Source organism: Amblyomma americanum, chromosome 7 (assembly GCF_052857255.1).
Source record: "Amblyomma americanum isolate KBUSLIRL-KWMA chromosome 7, ASM5285725v1, whole genome shotgun sequence".
In the NCBI taxonomy this organism is placed as follows: Eukaryota; Metazoa; Arthropoda; class Arachnida; order Ixodida; family Ixodidae; genus Amblyomma; species Amblyomma americanum.
In genome coordinates this window covers 34,814,313-34,833,729 of record NC_135503.1, presented here as the reverse complement: position 1 = coordinate 34,833,729, position 19,417 = coordinate 34,814,313, and the positions used below count along the sequence as shown (strand labels likewise).

The following is a 19,417-nucleotide window of genomic DNA, read 5'->3' as shown; positions in this document are numbered from 1 at the left end:
TTCTTGATGGTCAATGTTTTGCTGTTTCTCTCTTATCTGTTTAATTCTTGTTTTGCATTCCTACATTTTGGCGCCCGTAACCGGCGTTCTTTGTGGTTTACGACGGCGTTTATTGTTAAGCGAGGTGTGATCGTTTCCGGAGAGGTGTTTTCTCCGCCTGCGGGTGCCCGTGATATCGTCCAGCTATAAAGCAGCCTTATTTGTTATCGCTGCACTCGCCTATTTGATAGTGGCGACGGTGCTGCGCAACCACTGCTGCGAGTATCTTGCTGCTTTATTCGGTGTGGACCGTCTTTTCCTGGCGCGGCTGCACTCAGACAGCCGGATTACGTGGTCGACAACTGCGTGCATGACCACCTAGTGTCGCAGGTAAGTGCTGATACTCAGCGCAGCGAAAGGTCAACTCCGAAACTGGGCGTGTCAGCTGAATATAAAGAAAGTTGAGAATTCGTTTATTTTTTTCATGTTGAAAAGCCAGAGCGTTAACACAAGTGGCATAGACACCTACGGAGAACAGGAAAGCCCTGCAAGTAACCGTGCCTTTTTCGTTATGGTACCTTGTCTATTAGCCAAATTGTCTCAATTTTTTTTATCTTTACTTACCAGGGCTGGTAGCGCTTGACATTAACCGCTTCGAAAATCTGCTGCTTCAATTTTTGTTGTGTAAACTGTAGATTAAGCTCGACAGTTAGTGCACTGCTGTCGACTATAAGTTGAGGTTGCGGCGTTTTCATTGACCACCTGCGTTGATTTGATGAAGAAGACGACGTGCAATGCACAGCGCGAGAGTGTGTTGCAGTATAACGTGAGGCGTATTCTGATGCGGCGATACCTTGACACCACTGTTTTAAAACGTGTTAGGTGAATGTGCATTTCTTCTGCCGCGAAAGCATTCTTTTTTTAAGCTGCACACGTCAATGCTGCCTATGAAGGCATGGCTTCATGCTAAGGAGATACTTGCGCCATGGACGGTGAATTGTCGCCTGTGCAATACACCAGAGACAATTGACCATTGTTTTGTTCTGTGCATTGATGTCATCTTCGTCTGGGACATTTTACAACGATCAATTAAGAAGGACATTGATTGACATCACACCCTACAGTATTCGTTTTTTTGCCCGCGGAGAAAAAACAGTGCTGTCCCATATAATATATTTATGTTGCTAGGTCTATTTAGGCTCTGGAAGACTCGCATGATGGACCGCCACGCCGAATCACCATGGTCGTCGAAGTCTTTGTTTCGTGAACAATGCGCTTTGGTGCGGGGAGCATATGCTGCCCTGCAAGAGCCGCCTAGCTGGCTCCCCCATCTGGATGCATGTGTGTGCCTCCTAGACTTTTGATGTTTTGGAAGGAGGGTTCATGCAGGGGTAAGGTGGCCTGGTGTTTTGTGGCGTAAGCGTGCTTAGACTTTTATTTTCGGCACTATTTCTATGCAATAAAGAAAGAAAAGATGCGGCGATAACCTAGTGCTCTAGCGTAGTGGCCAGCGAAACTGATCAGTTTGTGCCATCACGAGTTCGAATCGCAGTCGCGGATATTTATTTGATTTTCTTTTATTTATTTCTCTAAAAACAACACAACTCTATTAAATTGCTTGCACTGAGAGACGACGGTGCGTCAAAAGACGATTCTAAAAAAGGAAAAGACGTTCCTGATGCGCCTTCGGTCATCCTTCTTCAACTGTTACCTCGTTTGTTTACGCAAGTCATTTGTTAAGTATCAGATATCGCTTGCTGACAAGTTCTGAGCGTCCGGTGCGTTTTCTAATATGTCGGTGCAATGATTTGGCTTTATTTTCATTTTATTTCTTGTTTCACGTCAAGAGAGTCAGAAATTAGAATTGTACGTGGTTTGGCTTCGTTGGTTTTGCGCAGGGGAGAGACGCAACACCTCTGATAAGCGCCCCTCATGTGTGCTCTTTTGTGCCGCTCCTCGTCTATTTGAGCCTCGAATATATCTCAATGCGAATGAGGCTATCGCGTAGAAAATAGCGCCTCAACATGTTTTAGGAACGTGCTGGACTGTAAACAAAAAGTAAAGCACCCTTCACTAGAAGACAAATTTCGGCGCCGAATGATTCTTTGCTCGGCCGGACACGTTAAGAACATCGCAAGACAGGAAATACAGGCAAATTTCGTGTGTTGTATGACGTGGGTCTAGTGAATGTCCCTCATTGATGACAGTATGCGCACCTGTTGATGGCACATATGCACATTTGCCTTCGTCTCACTGATGGTTTGCGACGGTTTTGAATGGCCTTCGTAAAATGTGACGATACCTGCTTCACAATTACAAAATTGCTTACTGGGCACATTTTTTTTCGCGTCAGTAAAATGTCAACAGGAATATTATAATTTCGTAAACTTATACATGAAGCTTTTCACTTCCTGAGTTCATTTTCGAACAATGCAGACGAACTGTGAGTATAATTACGAACAAATTACTTGGAGATTTTTGTTTCTCCCGTCGTTCTCTCATTCGGAAGCCCAATAACAATTTCGCACATACGCACACTAACCTCCCTGTTTGGATACTTTCGAAACGAATCTCCTCCGCGAACTTAGCATTATATAATTATCTGCGTGTATTCACTAAAAACATCAAAGCCCGAGGGAAGAGACGGCATGCTAACGAAAGGGCCTAGAGGGAAAAAAGCATGCACAATAATTCCCGCGCAAGTCAGTCCTGCATTTAGCAGCGCTCACCCCTTCAGGACGGGGCAGCTAGCGACCAGCGTAAGGAGGGTAGCGGCGCAAACTTTGTTTAATGCAACGATCTCGCGTTAAGCGAAAACCAGGTGTAAGAATAAAAGCTGGCAGAATCACCACCATAGAGCCTGAACGCAAGGTATTCCTCGAGCGGAGCATTACAGGCCCTATAACAAGCCTTGACATTTTCGCGCAGTTAACAGAAAACTGCGCAGGAGCGCCCACAGCTGTCAACTGCTCAATGCACACACCTTCATCGTTGTGAAGACAGATAACATGCGCCCACTGGCGTTAGGCTGAATCCATTCTGAAATAAGTGCTAGAATTGGGCACAACACAAAGCAAGAAAGTATCATCACCATCATCAGCCTGACTACACTCACAGCAGGGCAAAGGTCTCTCTCATGTCTCTCCAATTAGCCCTGCCCTTTGCCAGCTGCACTAACAGCAAATTATAATATTTACAGTAAAAAAGATTCATATACACAGGAGAAGTTTTGAAACTTACTAAAACAATTACTATAAAACAAAATGCATTTGAAAGTGACACACTGGGCGATTGATAACATATGGGAAAAGGACACCGATAAGCATACACATTACAATGTTTAGTTAAAAGTTATGGAACATTATTTACAGGGTACACTCTGAAATCATGTAGTCGTAGGTTGTACGTGCTAAGTATACTGCCCTGACCGGCCGCTACGTATTTCGGCTTTTGCCGGCCGAGTCTGTTCATATATGCATCGCAAGCTTTCCCCTGACGATATAGCCTTTCAATGCATCATTTCATAAAAGCCAAATAACTGAAATGCTTCTCAACGCTGTTTATCACACTACGGCGGCAGGAAATGTATACGACAGATGAAACTCCGTGAACACACGTGGCAATGAAATCGTCGGAGCGTATTTACCCTACTCGTTTTCGAATCCCGTAAATGATTTCACATTACCACTGAAGCACGCTAGAAGGCCGATTCTAAGGATTCGCTACGTTATTTTCGTCACAACGAGCCAGCCTTTCATTTGTTCCCTTCAATTGAGTAGTGCCAGTATCTCGACGCCGGAAGCTTTCTCAAACGACGCCTCTGGCGCCTCACGGAAATGTGCTAGCTTGCATCCGGGACTTGGATATGTTCAATCAGGAGCGCGAAGACTCTTGTCAAATGAAGCGCTTATTTTGAAAATAGTTGCCAAATCATTCGTGCTCGAATAATGGCAAAAGCCCACGGCGCCGGCTGGCCACAGTGAGCCGACGGGTCGGAAACCCGGAGATACGTTAGGGCACAGGGACCAGTTCTGCGCGCTGATTGGCTCATGTCCACCGGTGCCCGGGGAAGCGACGGACGCCGGGAACGGACTTTTAAAGCGATATATCGTTAAGGGTCCCGTGCTGCTGAAAATCTACCTGCTGGAAAATTCCGATTGCTCGAAAAGGTGGATACGTCACACGCGAAGCCGTGGATTTGAAAAGTGGTTAATACGTCAGAAAACTTGTGATTTGAAAGTCACAACATGCCTCGCGTGCCACTAGGACATGGAAATATACCACGTTAATGAACTGCGCTGAAAAGAAAATAGGGCTAATCTGTCGGGAATCGAGCCCTTGGCCCTTAGGTTGCGAGTCAGAGACGCTGCTACCTATGACCACATATTATGGAGCTGTATAGCATAGCGCCACCACCGGCGGATATTATGTGTTATCCTTCTCTCGAGCAGTGGGAGGCCGTGTTGGCCAGCTCAGACGCGGTCGTCCAAACCAGGGCCGTGGAGTGGGCCGCCCAGGTCGCCGCCAGCCATGGGTTGATAGCCATCTAGCATGCATGGTATCGTCCGCACATGCGTTCTGACGAAAATAGTTTTTCCATCGATCCATGCCCATTGTCCACGCAGCCACGTTCGTACAGCCCATTAAAGCAGGGTTTTATATGTATGCCGTGTAATGTGGAAACAGTGTCCGCGTCTGCAGGTTATTTGCAGTGATTTGCAGGTTTTCGCTCCTTGGAGGTCCGCATCGAACTAGACCAGCTCCGTACCACGTTACACCGAATGCAGGCATGCCGCGCAGCGAGGCGTCCCTGAAGCGGGACCCGCTGTTCGGGGTGGATTCCCGCTGGAGCTGGATCACAGCGGGCTTCCTTGGCTGGGTCCTCTGCGGAGTCATGATGGGCCGCCAGGCGGCGGGAGTCGTCTTCTACGGAATCATAGAAACCTTCGGCGTCACCAGGAAGCAGGCGTCGTGGCCGCTCGTGGTCAGCGGGAGCCTCCTCAGCATAGGAGGTGCCTTCCCTGAGCAAATAATGGCTTAGGCTACTTTTACTTTTCTGCGTCTTCTACAAACCCATCATCATCTTTAAAGTCTGTGTTCTAAAGCGCGACACAAACACTAAAACAAAACAAGGCACAAGAGCTTGTACTGGGTGTTAAACGGTAACCGCAAGAGGCGATGTTCCTCGCGACGCGACGTACAGTGGCAACGGCCGTCGCTTACCGCCGCCGCTGGCACAGCTGCACGTGCCGCGTTGCCCGGAGCTAAGAATCGCTCAACTATTCAGTCTTCATGTGTTGTTTCTCGGTAAAGATGTAGAGCGAGCCGTAAAAGCGGCGGCGGCTTGATTTTCCAGCAATCGTGTTTTCTTGCTCAGTTCATCTCGCTCTCGTCTCGGTGACAAAGGTGCGCTCCAGAGATCCGGGCACTCTTATCCTAAAGGAAAGCATGCTTAATTGGTGGCTCGAAAGCGACACGCATTTATCGCTCTCGACATGCCTCGCAACGTAACCAGGCAGCCGCTCACAGTCCGCGGCTTTATTATCAGTTATGGCCGTATACGCTGCCAACAGCGCGTGGGCGCTGGCTGGGAGAGCGTGCACTCGTCTAACGACCGTAGCCGCGCTTTTGGATGTAGCTAAAGACGAGCACATACCCGCACATCAGCCTCTTACACCACATACACCCCGTGCCCGCTATGCTGGGAACACCCTAAATGGGCTTGCTAAAGCATGCAGGCCGCACCGAAAATCCCAAATCCACAACCTGATCAGTGGGAAGCTTCTGTGCTTTTCCGCGGGCGCAGCAGACAGCTAAGACCGTAGGAGCCCTGGATTAAGGGCCCTCCCAGTACAGGGGGCGCAAAGCTCTTTACTGATTCAAGCTTACCTTCGCCAGCACCGCAGCGGGAATCTCTCACGCGACATCACTCTCAGCTCACGTCAAGCCGCGCAGTCTGTACAGCGCGACACGCGTTCGTGGCTACCGCCAATGGTGTCCCGGAATAAGGACTACCACCCAGGCAAGGGAGCGGTGAAACGCTCCACTCTCCCCTAAAACCCACCCCAGTGCGTCCAATAACGTTTTGTAGCGATAGCTATATTACGGTAGCATTTCGAGCCTTCACGTGGTTGGTCACGTGGTGCAGAGCAGCTGCCGGCGGCGCGGCGCCATGGCTGATCACGTGGTTGGTCACGTGACCAGCCGCGTGGTGCGAAGCAGCTGCTGCTGCTGGCTGCGCAGCGCGCCGGCGAAACCGAGCGGCAACAGCTGTGCGCATGCGGTGTCAAGTGGGACGAAGATGAAGTAGGAACGCCCAGCGAAACGGAGCGGCGAGAGACTGACTTTGCACTTCAACTGAGCAAGTTCCATCCGGCCAGCTGTAGCTATCGGCCAGCTGTAGCTATACCACCGTGTTCAAGCTCATAAATCTCATGACTGTATATCGAAGGTATTCGTATTCACTTCTTCTGCGCTCTCTTGCAGCCCCCTTCATGGGATACCTGTGCCGGCGTTTCTCATGCCGGGCGGTGCTGCTCATCTGTCCTGCGGTGGCGGCCGTTTCTGTCTGCCTCTGCTACCTCGCAGATGGCGTCCTCTTTCTCACTATTTTTTTTGGTCTCATTCACGGTAAGCATACGTTACGCTTGAAGCACTTCCTTAAAATCTTCTTTCTAGGCCTTGGCCAGGGTCATCTTTTCCCTTGTTATTACGCGTTTTTTTTTTTGTTACCTCCCTGCTGTTGGACACCTCCCAACCGGTGCTGGAATTGGCGAGTGGTATTTTTTTTACAGCTATCAGGCATGACGTCACAAGTTGTCTGCTAATGATAAAGCAAAAGAATGAAGAAGGATAATATTTGTTCCGAATTTCGGCCCTGGAAACTGCTTTATTCGAATAGATTATTCTTTTTTACAGCGGCAGCTGTTAAAGGGCCGGTTGAATCGTAACTCAGTGGTCTCTGCACTTCGTAAAGCACCATTTCATAGCCCTAATAGTAATGCCATCTGTGCAAAGAACAAAAAAATGCAAACAAAATATGCCTAATTTTTTATACAAATCGTTGTACAGATGCTCCAAGTTGTCATTTTGCGTTTCGACGTTACCGTGTTCTTCATTACAAGGCTGTTTCGTCAATGGACATATATTCCCGAATACTGCTTTCATACAGTCTCACACCAGTCACGGTTTCAGCGCGCACGGTATTGCATGGTGATTTACCGAACTCATAGGAGAAAATTTTATTCAATACAACATACTGCGCGCAGTTCTAAATAATATTCGAATGTGCGCCTGCCAGCGTAAGTGACATTCCTCCCTCCCTGTATAGAAGTCTTTCTTCACTTAGTTGGCAATGATCTTATTAATTTTTGAATTATAGTGATAATTAAAAATTCGTTCAAGTACTAATTTACAAATATTGTTAAGAGAATAATCAACTGGACGGGCACTGAAGTTCAAAGCGGGAGTAGGCATTAGGTTATTCGGTGCTGAGAAGATCACTCAAGCTCCGACACACTGCCCCGCCATCTTCTCAAATGTGTTGGTCTTTCATTTTAATCGCTAGTGTACTTAGCACTAAGAACCGTACTGTACCTTGATTCTCTTATCTGACATCGTTTGCATCCGTGTTTCCAGGTATGGCACTGTCCGGTGCGTTCGTCGCTGTCAACGTCCTGGTATCGCAGCACTTCGATAAGCGGCGCGCGACTGCCTGCAGCGTAATATTCACCCTGACCGGCCTCAACCTACTCTACATTCCACCACTCGCGGAGATGCTGAGATCCACCTACGGGATCCGTGGAGCTCTTCTTTTGCTGGGTGGCGTCATGCTTAACTCTTGTCCCGCTGTCATCATCCTGCGCAGCCCCGTCTGGATGGAGCGACCAGACAGCTCCCCCGCCGTCGAGGACGTCCAGCTTGTGAAGAAACCGGCGCCGAAGGCAGGACCATCTCTTCTGGGTCCAGATACCCTGCAAGAAGAAAGCTCGTCTGAAGAAGAGAGAAGAACAAGTCAGCAAAGCCTGTGGAAAGCGGTCGTTGCCAAAGCTCGAAGTTTCCAGGATCTCGTGGCATCTTGTGTGCGCACACAGTCCCCAAGGCCTGCAGAAAGGGACAGCCAAAGCTTCGTCCACGCTCTGAAACTGTTTGCAACCGTGCCGTTTGTCGTGAACGCTTTGTCGTTCTCGGTGGTGATATTCGGACTCACAACGTTCGTGCTCTTGCACGTGGACTTGGGCACGGACCGAGGCCTACCCCCTGAGCGAGCAGTATTACTCCTGAACGCATTTGCTGTCGGAGATCTTGTTGTGAGGCCCCTGAGCGGCATCACCATCGATTCGGGACTGCTCAGCCTCGATATGGTCATGCTTCTGGGGTACATCATCCAAGGCTGCGCGTTCGAGCTCTTCGTCTGGCTGGACAGCTTTCCCTTGATGCTGGCTTGTTCGACGCTCGTAGGCGTCAGCAACGGCAGTCGCGTCGCGTTGCAGGCGCCGGCACTCGCGATAGACTTCGGAATCGACGCGCTGCCGCTGTTGATGGGAGGACTGGTGTTCGCCACTGGCCTCGTACACTTCACGCGGCCATTTTTGTTCGGTACGTGCACATCTATATTCGTAGCCCACTCAGGTTTTAAGTCATTTATATCGATGATAACAGCTCATTCTTATATTTCTTCAAACGAAAAGAAAGGAAGGAGGCATGGCAGCTTTGAGATCAGTGCTTTCATCGTAATTTTTGTTTTTGCAACACGACACTGGGAAGGTATGACGATTTAAAAGAGCGGATGAAAGTTCGTGACATTAACGCCTTGCGAATAAATTTTAGAGTACCTAAATCCAACGCAAGCACATGTTTTAACGCATCGGCTTTAGTCAAAGTCCTTCGCAGCATTCTTAACAGGTTGGCATTAATAGTGGCAATGATTTATTTTTATTTTATTTTGAATGGAATTTTTCTTTTTAGATTACCGTTTCACAACCAGTAGAACATCTATGTCGCAAGAGTCAAATGCTGGTATTACATAAGATCGTTTAGTTTGTTGGCACCAGTGTGACCAATGGCACAAAACACGTATAGAGACGACACTCAATATACCTGTCTCTTCCTGTGCTAGGGTTTACCCGCTGTTTACACTTTCGAGTCACACCTAAGGCTCTGACAGTATTTGATTCGCTTCGAGTGAGAGACTAAAGAGTAACGCTTAATTCAACCCATGCGAGACTTTCGTGCCAACGCTGCCAGAACTGTCCCGTTTTATTGCCAAGCGATTAAAAGTTTCAAAGCATTCTCATATTAACGTTGTCGGAAATTTTGTCTTGGCCCACCCTGACTTTATCCGCAGAAGGCTCAAGATCTGTGTTCATTTTGCAGTGAATGACGTAAATCACAAATTCCTTTTTCTTTTTCAGGTTATTTCCGTGACTTGCATGGATCCTATGACGGCATTCTTCACGTGGTAGCCGGCTTAAACGCAGCGTTTGTGGTCTTGTGGACAGTGAAGGTCATAGCGAGAAAACGACAGCGGTCATCCTGTACAGCCATGGAGGCTGTGAAAGAGCCAGTTCAATGCTGAAGCGTCATCGTCACTTCAGCGATGCTAGTACGTGCTGAAGACTGCGAGCCATAAAATAAGTAATTTGTATCATAACTCGGGCACATTTTGGCTAAAGAAGATTCTTAACCCACCTTAACTGTTCTTGCTATGGGGGGGGGGGGGGGGGGGGGGGGAAGCAACTGAGTGTTTGTACGTCCGTATGTATGTGGTTTCCAAAGAAATGTGTCCGGCAAATGTCTGAAGCATAATGGAAGAGAACATGGACATAAATGTTCGGAGCTTGTAATAATGGGCATAAGGTTATTTTAATTAAACGCTGACTGACTCCCCGAAATTTATTTCTATGAGATTTAATTAAGTGCTTATTACATTTTTGTTGAGTTTCAATTAAGAATTGGCGGCCAAATTCCAATTGACAGTTTATTAACTCAACACAATAGGTGCAAATGGAGATTTTATTGCCTGGGAATTCATATTTATTCAACTCTTTAAAAACTTGTGTTATTAATTTAGTTGCGTGTTTATTAACTCGCAATTCATATTTAATTGCCACTTCCCACTTAGATGACCGTGTATTTATTGAGCTCTACACTTCCAATCGAGAGTTTATTGCAGCGGTGTTCTGAGCTATAGTGGGCACTACTATGTGCTGGATGTTCGCAAAATTACAAGGCAATGGCACATTTTCACAAAAGGAAATTGAGAAAAAATATGTAGACCTCACGTCAAACATCTCTGCCCAGGAGTAATTGACGTGCAAATTTGACATAATGTTCACGCCCACTAAGTTTTCCTTGCTGCGACTGTGCTCGTTGCGTTAAAACATCCCGTAAGCATAGCTTTGTGGACATGAAAAATACATGAAATTTCAACTGCAACCACTCCTCGGCAAAGGTGTGTCATACGTGGGCATATTTTGTCAGTTTTCGTGTGCAATGGATCTCAAACATAACACAGTACAATACAACTTGGGTCAGAACAGTGCAGGAAGCTAATAAAAAAATGGCTGGGGTTCGACGTGGCTTGAACGTAGTTATACGAGCGAAATCTATGTTAAGCATGGTCTCCAGTGCCTCAAATCAGATGTCAAGGTCAGGTACCCAATGGCCACATTCACATGATCACGCGGGGATACTACATAGCGTGGTCCATACCACCACGCAGTCAAGTTCGGTGTGACCTTGTGAAGGTCATTGTCGATGTGCCCACTGCCTCAAATCAAATGTCAAGGTCAAAAGTCAAAATCAGGTGCCCAGTGGCCATAGTCATATATGATCACGTGGTCATACTACCATAGCTTGGGCCATGTCATCAAGCAGTTAAGTTCGGTTTGACCTTGTGAAGCATTGAAGGTCATTGTCTTATCCACATCGAAACCGGAAGTTGTACGCCGAGGAGTAGAGCTTTCCGTCTAAAATCGAGCTGCATGAATAGAGATCAGTCAGTAAAGCATGTGGCAAGCAAAAATCATGACCCGTGTCCCTGAAGATATAAATAAAACTTTTATTCAATTAAATACATAAGCTTAATCAAGCTCGCATAAATTCCGAGTCGCTTGTGTGTATACCTGGGCAGACCATTGCATATCAAACCATAAATAAATGTCCAGGACAGATGGAAGTTGATGAAGACGACGCTCTCCAGTGCACAGCGCGAGTGTGTGGCGCAATTTTACACGAGGCGTGCAGCTTTGAAGGCACTTTTAAAGTTCTTGAAAGACCCAGGACAGAGTGCAAGGTTGTGAACTATCAGTGTGTGCCCTGTGCACCCTGCAAGTAATGGCCAACGGACACGTGGAAAAGTGATCATATCCCTTTGTTCTCTCCCCTTTCTATCTCTCCCTCCGTTCCCCTCCCCACGTGTAGGGTAGCATACCGGGCGTTGCTATAGTTAACCTCCCTGCCTTTCCGCTCGTCTTTCTCTCTCTCTCTCTCTCTGCACGAGGCGTGTTGACTGCGGCGATAGCCTAGCACGACGCTATAACCGACTTGCTAGCGAAGCAGAATGGCTGTACGACACTGCGATGAAGATGCGCGGTCTGTCCGAGATTACTTCAAAGAAAACATATTTAAGCTGTGTGAAGTGTACAAGGAGCTATGTTTTGGAGATGAAGTTATCGAGTTGATGGGAGAGTTGTGTTCTTTGAAACAGTTTTGATTTTCTCACGTGAGTGAAACGCATGTCCGCTCTTGATGTTTGAGAATGTGGCGCAGAACATGTTTGTGATCTGTTGTAAACTGTCGGAACAGGCAATAAAGATTTAAAAAATGCGGCGATAGCCTAGTGGCCTCGCTGAGAGGTCCTTAAAGGAGGTCTATTCGCACAGCCGCGGGTTCGACTCCCGGTCGTGGATATTGATACAATTCAATTTCTTTTTCATGGTTTGACCTCTCAACTCAGCTGAAGGTGAAAACTAGGCACACGGCGACCGAAGCACGATGTCCCATAGTGAAGCTTTCGCTTCAGAACGCATGTTTACACAAAAGGCGTCATGCTTAGCCCACTATCAAAACCAGGTCTAGAAAGATAAGACACGTCACAAAATAACAGACCACATCTGTTATAAATCAATAGAACATCACCACTGAGGCAAACAAAGAATAAAAAGGAATTGATGAAGACGAAAAGAAAAATTACATGCTACATTATAACCAGGACCTCACGAGTATTTTTTACAGAACAGAAATTCAGAACAGAATTTACAGAACAGAACGCAAACAAGCTCAACAAAATAAAAAGAACGTGATCCTTTGTGTTTTTCTACAGTATTTAGCTAAACTCGGGGCAACAAAAATCGTTCTATGCACCGAAAAGCAACCCGCCGCGGCCGGTGGATCAGTGGTTAGGGCACTCGGCTACAGATCCGGAGTACCCGGGTTCGAACCCGGCCGCGGCGGCCGTGTTTCGATGGCGGCGAAACGCAAAACGCGCCCGTGTGCTGTGCGATGTGGCTAAGAGTGGCGTTTAAAAATGCTTACTCCCCCCTCATCGCTATGACAGACTGTTCATCATGTGAGCGCTGCGGGTTGCAAGAGACAATTCCGCCCCCACTTTGCGCCTGGCCTCGGTTTGTCCGTAAATAAATATTCTTCGATGCACTGCTAACTGCAGGCACAAATCAAGTTTGCTCCAATCCAATCCAATCGATGCACTGCTCCGGCGATTGGATTCTCGTTCTAACGGAAGCCAAAACCCTGAGGCCTTGGCCCTAAGCTTCTTCTGGGAGAAAGCCATCAAGACGCCCTTCGAATGCCTAAAGTACACTGGAATGATCAGCATACTACAGACTGTCTTGTGTGCGTTCCGAGTTCTCGCGAAGTAATGGCTCCCACGGACACACTCCCCTACAGTGCTGTGACCTTCCATTTCTCTGTACTCTTTATTTCACTCCCTGCATCCCCCTTTCCACGTGTAGGGTAGCAAACCGGGCACAGCCTTGTTCACCTCCCTGCTTTTCCATTATTTTGTCTCTCTCTCTCTCTCTCCCTTGATGAACGAATGCAGCGCAGACGAATACGGGCATAGAAGCATAGACACCACAACGGATCTCTGTCCGTGTTTGTGTGTACTGTAATCATGCATCATTAAATACCAACTAGCCCAGTAAACCACTTTGGCTCGTATACGATTGGCATAAAAGTTGGGAAACGAAAGAGGCTGGACCACGGAATGCTCTTCATCGCGAGGAGCGTGCGTGCTGGCCTCTGGTATACTATTTAATAACGATACTTACCGGCACCTCCTGCGACATTTACAAACCCATTATATATAGTCTAATAGGCAAGGTTTCTAAAATGGCCCTTCGAAGAAACGAACAAAAAGCGCTCCCGTTGACTGCCCTGCAGTGTCACGCGTGTGATGGCTGTAGATTAATGTCATTCGCAGCGAATGGTGAAATCTAAGAAAAATGGATGAGGGAAGGCGGGACGGCGGGGAGGAGAGTATCAAAAGGTATACCCATTCTCTACGCTATTGCCAATCTCTTCGTTTGGTCGTTGTTTCGTGCACATTTGAGACTAGGAAAAGGGTAGCAGTTACAGTGGAAGTTATCAATTAAGGACTGTCCGCATGATATCTGTTAAAATATGACACGTGAGCCAATCCGTGTGAGGTGCGTCGCGTGATTGAAAAACGTTTAAATTTTGAGCCGCACATCGGAATCGAGAAGACAATGCTCCGGGTCGTGCGGGGGAATTCTAGCCGTTGTCAGGGTGCAAGCTGCACAGTCTACTCCAGCGACTTAGACATGGCGTCCTTTAATCTGATACAGCAGTGATCGACGAGATACGGCTTGCCTGCTATTAATTTGTGCGTGTAAATCAAGTGCGTAAGATCATTTTCAAAACTTTTTTTGCATCGCAACCTGCCCTCGACGAAGACACCAAGACGACGCCGACGTCTGCACGGACCTGCATTTAAAGTCCCCTTATTGTTTCAGGGTCAAACCGCGCTGCCAAGGTTAGAAATGTTTGCCAAGCAAAGAAGTCGACAGGCAGGTCTTTGTGAGTTGATTGATCTATTGATTGATTAGCTGACTGAGTTACTTTTCCTTGCCATAATAGCGCCATTGGACGCGAGTCGGTGGCAGAAGCTTGTTTGTACTGGGTTCCTAGCAGTGACTGGCTCCTCCCGGTTCATCTTCGTATTTAAGAATCAGTATTGGCTCACAATACCTCGTAGCACGAAGCTGCTGCTATCTGCATGAATTTGAACTAACCTTGCTTCTGCACCAGAAAGCTTATAAACTTAACGTTGCTCACCCTAATAATGAGTCTTTCCGAAGGGAGTCGAGCCTATTTGGACTAGAAGATTGTTGAAAACGCTGCAAGCGCCGGTGCTGCCCTCATTCAAATCTTGTCTCAAGTGAGACGTACGATGCTGGTACGGCCGTTTCTTTTGGCTCATTTGCGACGGTTACGGTGCGATGTTTCTACATGGTGCCAAATAATCTGAGCACAAATATAGCCCTGCACACAAGGTTCAGTTGTACAGCTACCACAACTGAGATCTTAATGTGGCGATTTTCGTCACATTTTCCCCTCTATATTTTACAGCCTTGGTCAACTCGTGCTTTAGATGATACAACGGCCATAAAATTACGGCGAGCAATTAATAGCAATAATTATCAGCTGGCTACACAGACTCAAGAGCTAGAAGCCGATGTGCATCATGGGGGATCAACCGCCCCGACTTGGCGCCGTAATTAAAAATCACTACCGGTAATTAAAAAACGAAAGCCTTCATTATAAAAGTTGAAGTTCAGAAGCATAGAACTCAGGGTTAAATGGTAAGTCATCCCCAAACACGGCGCACGACAAACCGGGTCAAAGAGAATACCGGCCTGTTTTCTCTTTGAGCGTGTGAACACAGCGCAGGTTGATTCATGACCGCTGCACGTGATAAGGCAGCCTGAGATAAACACCACGCCAATAATAATCTTATTGTGATTAAAAAACTGTCGAAGGCGCGCGTAAGGCAGGTTTAGTGACATCGGCTTGAACTGCTGAATATACAGTCATCCTGCTTTGATCAGAACGTTCAGTATGTGGCAAAATTTTGCCACGTTCAAGAACACTCGAGAGGCGCACACTTTTCATCTCCACCGCAGCGGTGGCCAAGTGACTGAGCATCCGCCTCACATGCGGTAGGTGCGGGGTTCGATCCCCAGTGCCGCCGGGTACCCACCGGTGATACAATGGGTACAAGCTTTCCCCTGGTCTGGTGCTCGATCGGCTTATTTAGGGTGAAAGGCTTGGGAAATGGGTCTTTGATCCAACCTTGAGAAGTCGAAGATACCTTGTGCCATGGCGCTCTTTGGCCATAGATGCCCTTGCGCCATAAAAATCCATAATTATCATCACTTTTCATCTCCGTTTATTGCACTTCAGCGGGAAATGTACAGAACCGCTTGCCGTGTGCGACTACGGCTATTGAGTATGCGGCAATTGTTCGACGTAGATTGCAGGCTCCGGAAGAGATGTGACTGAGACGCACATCCGTACCTGTGAACCATCTTTCTCTTCATGGCTCCTTTTAATTAGTGCAGATGCATCCGTTGCCACACCTTCTCCGCACTTCTTTCCATCGCACTGGCCACAGGGAAAAAGATAGCGGGTATTAGGCAGGGAAAGATAACAGCAGACCAGCGCTTTTTTCTTCTCTCTTGAGGTGCACGATTTGCAAATTGCATTATTTCTAAAATGAGTACAAAAGAAAACGTTAACGCTCCAAAGGGAAGAGCTCGACAAAATGTGACAAAATTCGCATTACCGCAATTGGTACATTTCCTCCACGAAGAGAGTATTCACTCTTGCAAGCTTATGGCTAGTTTACCCCGCTTTCGGCTTCATTAATGAAAAATTCGTTGAGTATAATCTGCTCTAAATTCTATTTTTATAGGTCCTAACGTGCCCCGCCGCGGTGGCTCAGTGGTTAGGGCGCTCGACTACTGATCCGGAGTTCCCGGGTTCAAACCCGACCGCGGCGGCTGCGTTTTTATGGAGGAAAAACGCTAAGGCGCCCGTGTGCTGTGCGATGTCAGTGCACGTTAAAGATCCCCAGGTGGTCGAAATTATTCCGGAGCCCTCCACTACGGTACCTAATTCTTACTTTCTTCTTTCACTCCCTCTCTTATCCCTTCCCTTACGGCGCGGTTCAGGTGTCCAACGATATATGAGACAGATACTGCGCCATTTCCTTTCCCCAAAAAGCAATTATAAAGGTCCTAACGTGGCTTAAACGGTTGTGTGCCCGCACTCAGTAAAAAAAGTTCAAAACACGCGACTAGCCTCCATGCAACGTGGCCCTTTTTTTTGTAATCCGCAAGTCTGATATAAATATACAGCATATGACATTACCAGATGTTGATGTTTCGCGAGTCCAGTCATGCTGTAATGGTACGGCATGCGGTTTAAACTGCCCAAGCGGAACACGGGCTGCGAGTGACGCCGTATTGGATGTCTGTTAAAGTAATTTACACTACCTGGAGTTCTTTAGCGTTCACTGGCTTCGCACAGAACGCGGGCGTTTCCGCACTTTCCCTCCATCGGGATTCGATCTCGCTGCTATGGTGGCTGTATCGCTGCCGGGATTCGATCTCGCTGCCATGGACTTCGCAGCCCAGCGCGTTAGCCATTGGGCCAAAGCGGAAGTGGGCCCGTTAGCCTCATTGTACATATCACGTGGTAAAGCTATCACAGCTCTCATATCACTGTAAAAAGTGCTGCGGTAGACTTTCAATTTTGCGTCCACAGATGTGGACATCACGCCCAAAATCTCCGTGTAGTTTCCTTGTTCTGATGTGCCGTATTTGTGAGCAAGTATTGTTCTAATTAAATGCCCTAATTAACTATATACGTGTTCAAGAACGTCGTGCCTCTGAAAGGTGTGGAGTTTCCATTGCGCCTGGGGCCCTGATCCCAGGGTCAAGACCACTCTGCTAGCTCGGACATCAGCTGTGGCCGATGAACACGGCATCGAGAAATCAGTTCATTGGGGTCTCCCAAATAACACGCTAGCCTTCCTCGGTCGAGGCAGCAGGCCCTGAAAAGACCACCAGGTGCTGCAGGGGCTCTCCGCGTGGCTCCGTCCGCCTGCTCTGGCGTCTCTCTAGCGGCGTTTACATGAACCCGACAGGGCTGTGGGCCGCGTTGAGTCGAATTCTCGGGTCGAAAACCGGTTACTGGGTTCATGTAAACGCTGCCGAGTCGAGTTGTGGACTCGGTTGAACCAAGATTGGACTACCCCTCAATTCCGCCGTAAGGGGCTTACTCGCAGCCCCCTCCGCAAATTACATTTAATCCTCTTTCGCGCTTGGTGAAAGCATTTTTTGCAGGAGTGAACAGAAGCGGGAGCACGCGACACGTGAGGTCGTGCCGCGAGAGTTGACTCGCTCGTATCGAGTTCATGTAAACGGATAGCCGTCGAGATGGACTGACCTTATTCATCTCGATCCCCCGACTCGACCCGCCACCGTCGAGTCCATGTAAACGAGGTTTCTCTCGCATGCGCAGTGACGCCTCGCGGAAGCCGACCACGGTAGCAGATCGCGCCGTGCTACAACTCTATACTATCTGGTGGCTGCGAATACATTAGTCTACTTCATCATGGTTCGTCACTTTTGCACCTATATATGTTTGCACGCGTGCAGTCGCTACCACGCTCGCCGAATATGGTTTCCATCAAGATACACAAAAACAGGCGCAATGTGTGATTGAAAAAGTCCCGATCAAAAAATTCTAAGGAGATTTGCGATGCTCTATAATGCTAAATTTGAGCGCATCTTTGTAGGTGCTTAGATTTTGCTACATACTGAGGTAAAGAATTTGAGATACGAGTATGTATGTACATTTACAAAGCACTCTTTATTTTCCACCGACACTCTTTCTTCAAATAACACTCCTCTCCCATGGATGGATGGAAAACTTTATTACCAAGTTTGGACCCTTTAAGGTCTCAGTGCCACCGCACAGCCCTCACATTATGCGCATGTGTCCAGGCCACGTAGGGCCATGGCACTGGCACCCCGGTTCACACAGGGAAGTTGGGTGTCCGGGTCCTGCGACGCAAGGAGGGCCTCCCATTCCTCCCATGTTCCTATGGCAGGCTGTCCCTGCGGTGGAGGATCGGCAGGGCAGCCGAAGAGGATGTGGTCCAGGGTGGCGTGCGATTCTCCGCAGAGAGTGCACTCTCCCAGTCTTTTGATTGTCATGAAGGTGGCTTTGTGGTCGGAGAAATGGATCGAGATATGTTCAACCTGCTTTGTCTGCCTGGTGTCTTCTTATAAAAGAAGACACCAGCAAGACAACGCTGCGAGTGGCGTGGCCGACGCGGACAACCCATCGCGTGCAGCACCAACGGAGCGGAGCGTTAGTGCGCGGAGGCAGTGCGTGCCGCCACAGACAAACATCCTCCTCTCCCCTAGCCACCCTACCTCCGCACATGCAGTGGTGGACGACGGCGAGTTTCCGTCGCGCCAGAAAGAAACTGGACACTCATAAAGTTCAGCCGTGCACACCCTGAAAGGTGGTGAAAAAAGTTTAAAGTCCATTTGCACTCTCTTTCGACAAAGCCAGCCTCCTCATCCTCTACACTGGCACCCAAGACTCCACTTCGATGCTTCAGCAAATTGCATTCTATGCGACCGCACAAGGAGCGGCGTTGGTGCTTTTTCCCCACGTTGCCGATATGTCGCCGGCTGCTGTTTCTGGGCCAAAGACTGTGGGCCCCAAAACTGCCGCACTAGAATGGGAATGATCGCGTTCAAATTCGCGCGAGATCAGCAGTAAGGAGTCGATCGAACCATCAACGAACACGAAAAGGTGTCCAGGGGAGCAGGCCACACTATGGCATGTGGCTATGCTATCGCTTTATCATATGTAATCAGCGATGCCCTCTGGCGGCAGTTTTTAGCAGTCCATCATCATACCAGTAGCTCACGGGAGAATGACGGACCCCGTCTTATCGTCTGCTAGTTGCTCTTTTTTCGTTGCGTTGTTAATTTTGCAATGAAAGTCCATATTAGTTCCTTGCCCTGGCTGATTTTTGTATCTGCGTGGTATGGGTACTACTCTGGGCTTCATTCGTCGTTTATGTCGTTCATTTCTTCCCTCTTTTACCGTGAGTATGGGCACACTTTCTCATAAGAAAGCTGCTTTCACGTTTCCGGTATGCCAGGAAGCGAAAAACAAGAAAAAATACCTCGCAAGGCGAGGCCCTGACATATACATCTGAGGTGCTCCGCACCTCGCACTAAAAATGCAAGAGAAAGGGAAATTTTGCTTGCGAAGGCTTGTCAACAGGACGGGTGAGAGACACCGACCCAAAGCAGGCAAGGCAGATAGCAGGGTGGTGAAATCACTTGACTGTGATGACTGCAGC

General features: G+C 48.0%; 1 protein-coding gene across 3 annotated transcripts; it reads left to right on the top strand.

Annotated features, from left to right (window-relative positions):
- Positions 1-239: 239 nt before the first annotated feature.
- On the top strand, positions 240-11,835 carry LOC144098861 (monocarboxylate transporter 12-like). 3 transcript variants are annotated; one of them, XR_013307258.1, is made up of 6 exons: positions 240-369; positions 4,767-4,991; positions 6,466-6,609; positions 7,618-8,577; positions 9,393-11,220; positions 11,483-11,813. XR_013307258.1 is itself a non-coding variant. In XM_077631777.1 (5 exons), the coding sequence occupies exons 2-5, from the start codon at positions 4,769-4,771 to the stop codon at positions 9,554-9,556; spliced, it is 1,491 nt and encodes a 496-aa protein (XP_077487903.1). In that variant the 5' UTR covers positions 240-369; positions 4,767-4,768; the 3' UTR covers positions 9,557-11,789. The 3 variants fall into 3 exon arrangements, 2 of the variants coding, with proteins under 2 accessions (XP_077487903.1, XP_077487905.1); XM_077631777.1 differs by having other exon boundaries at positions 9,393-11,789; XM_077631779.1 differs by lacking the exon at positions 4,767-4,991 and having other exon boundaries at positions 248-369; positions 9,393-11,835.
- The last annotated feature ends 7,582 nt before the right edge of the window (positions 11,836-19,417 follow it).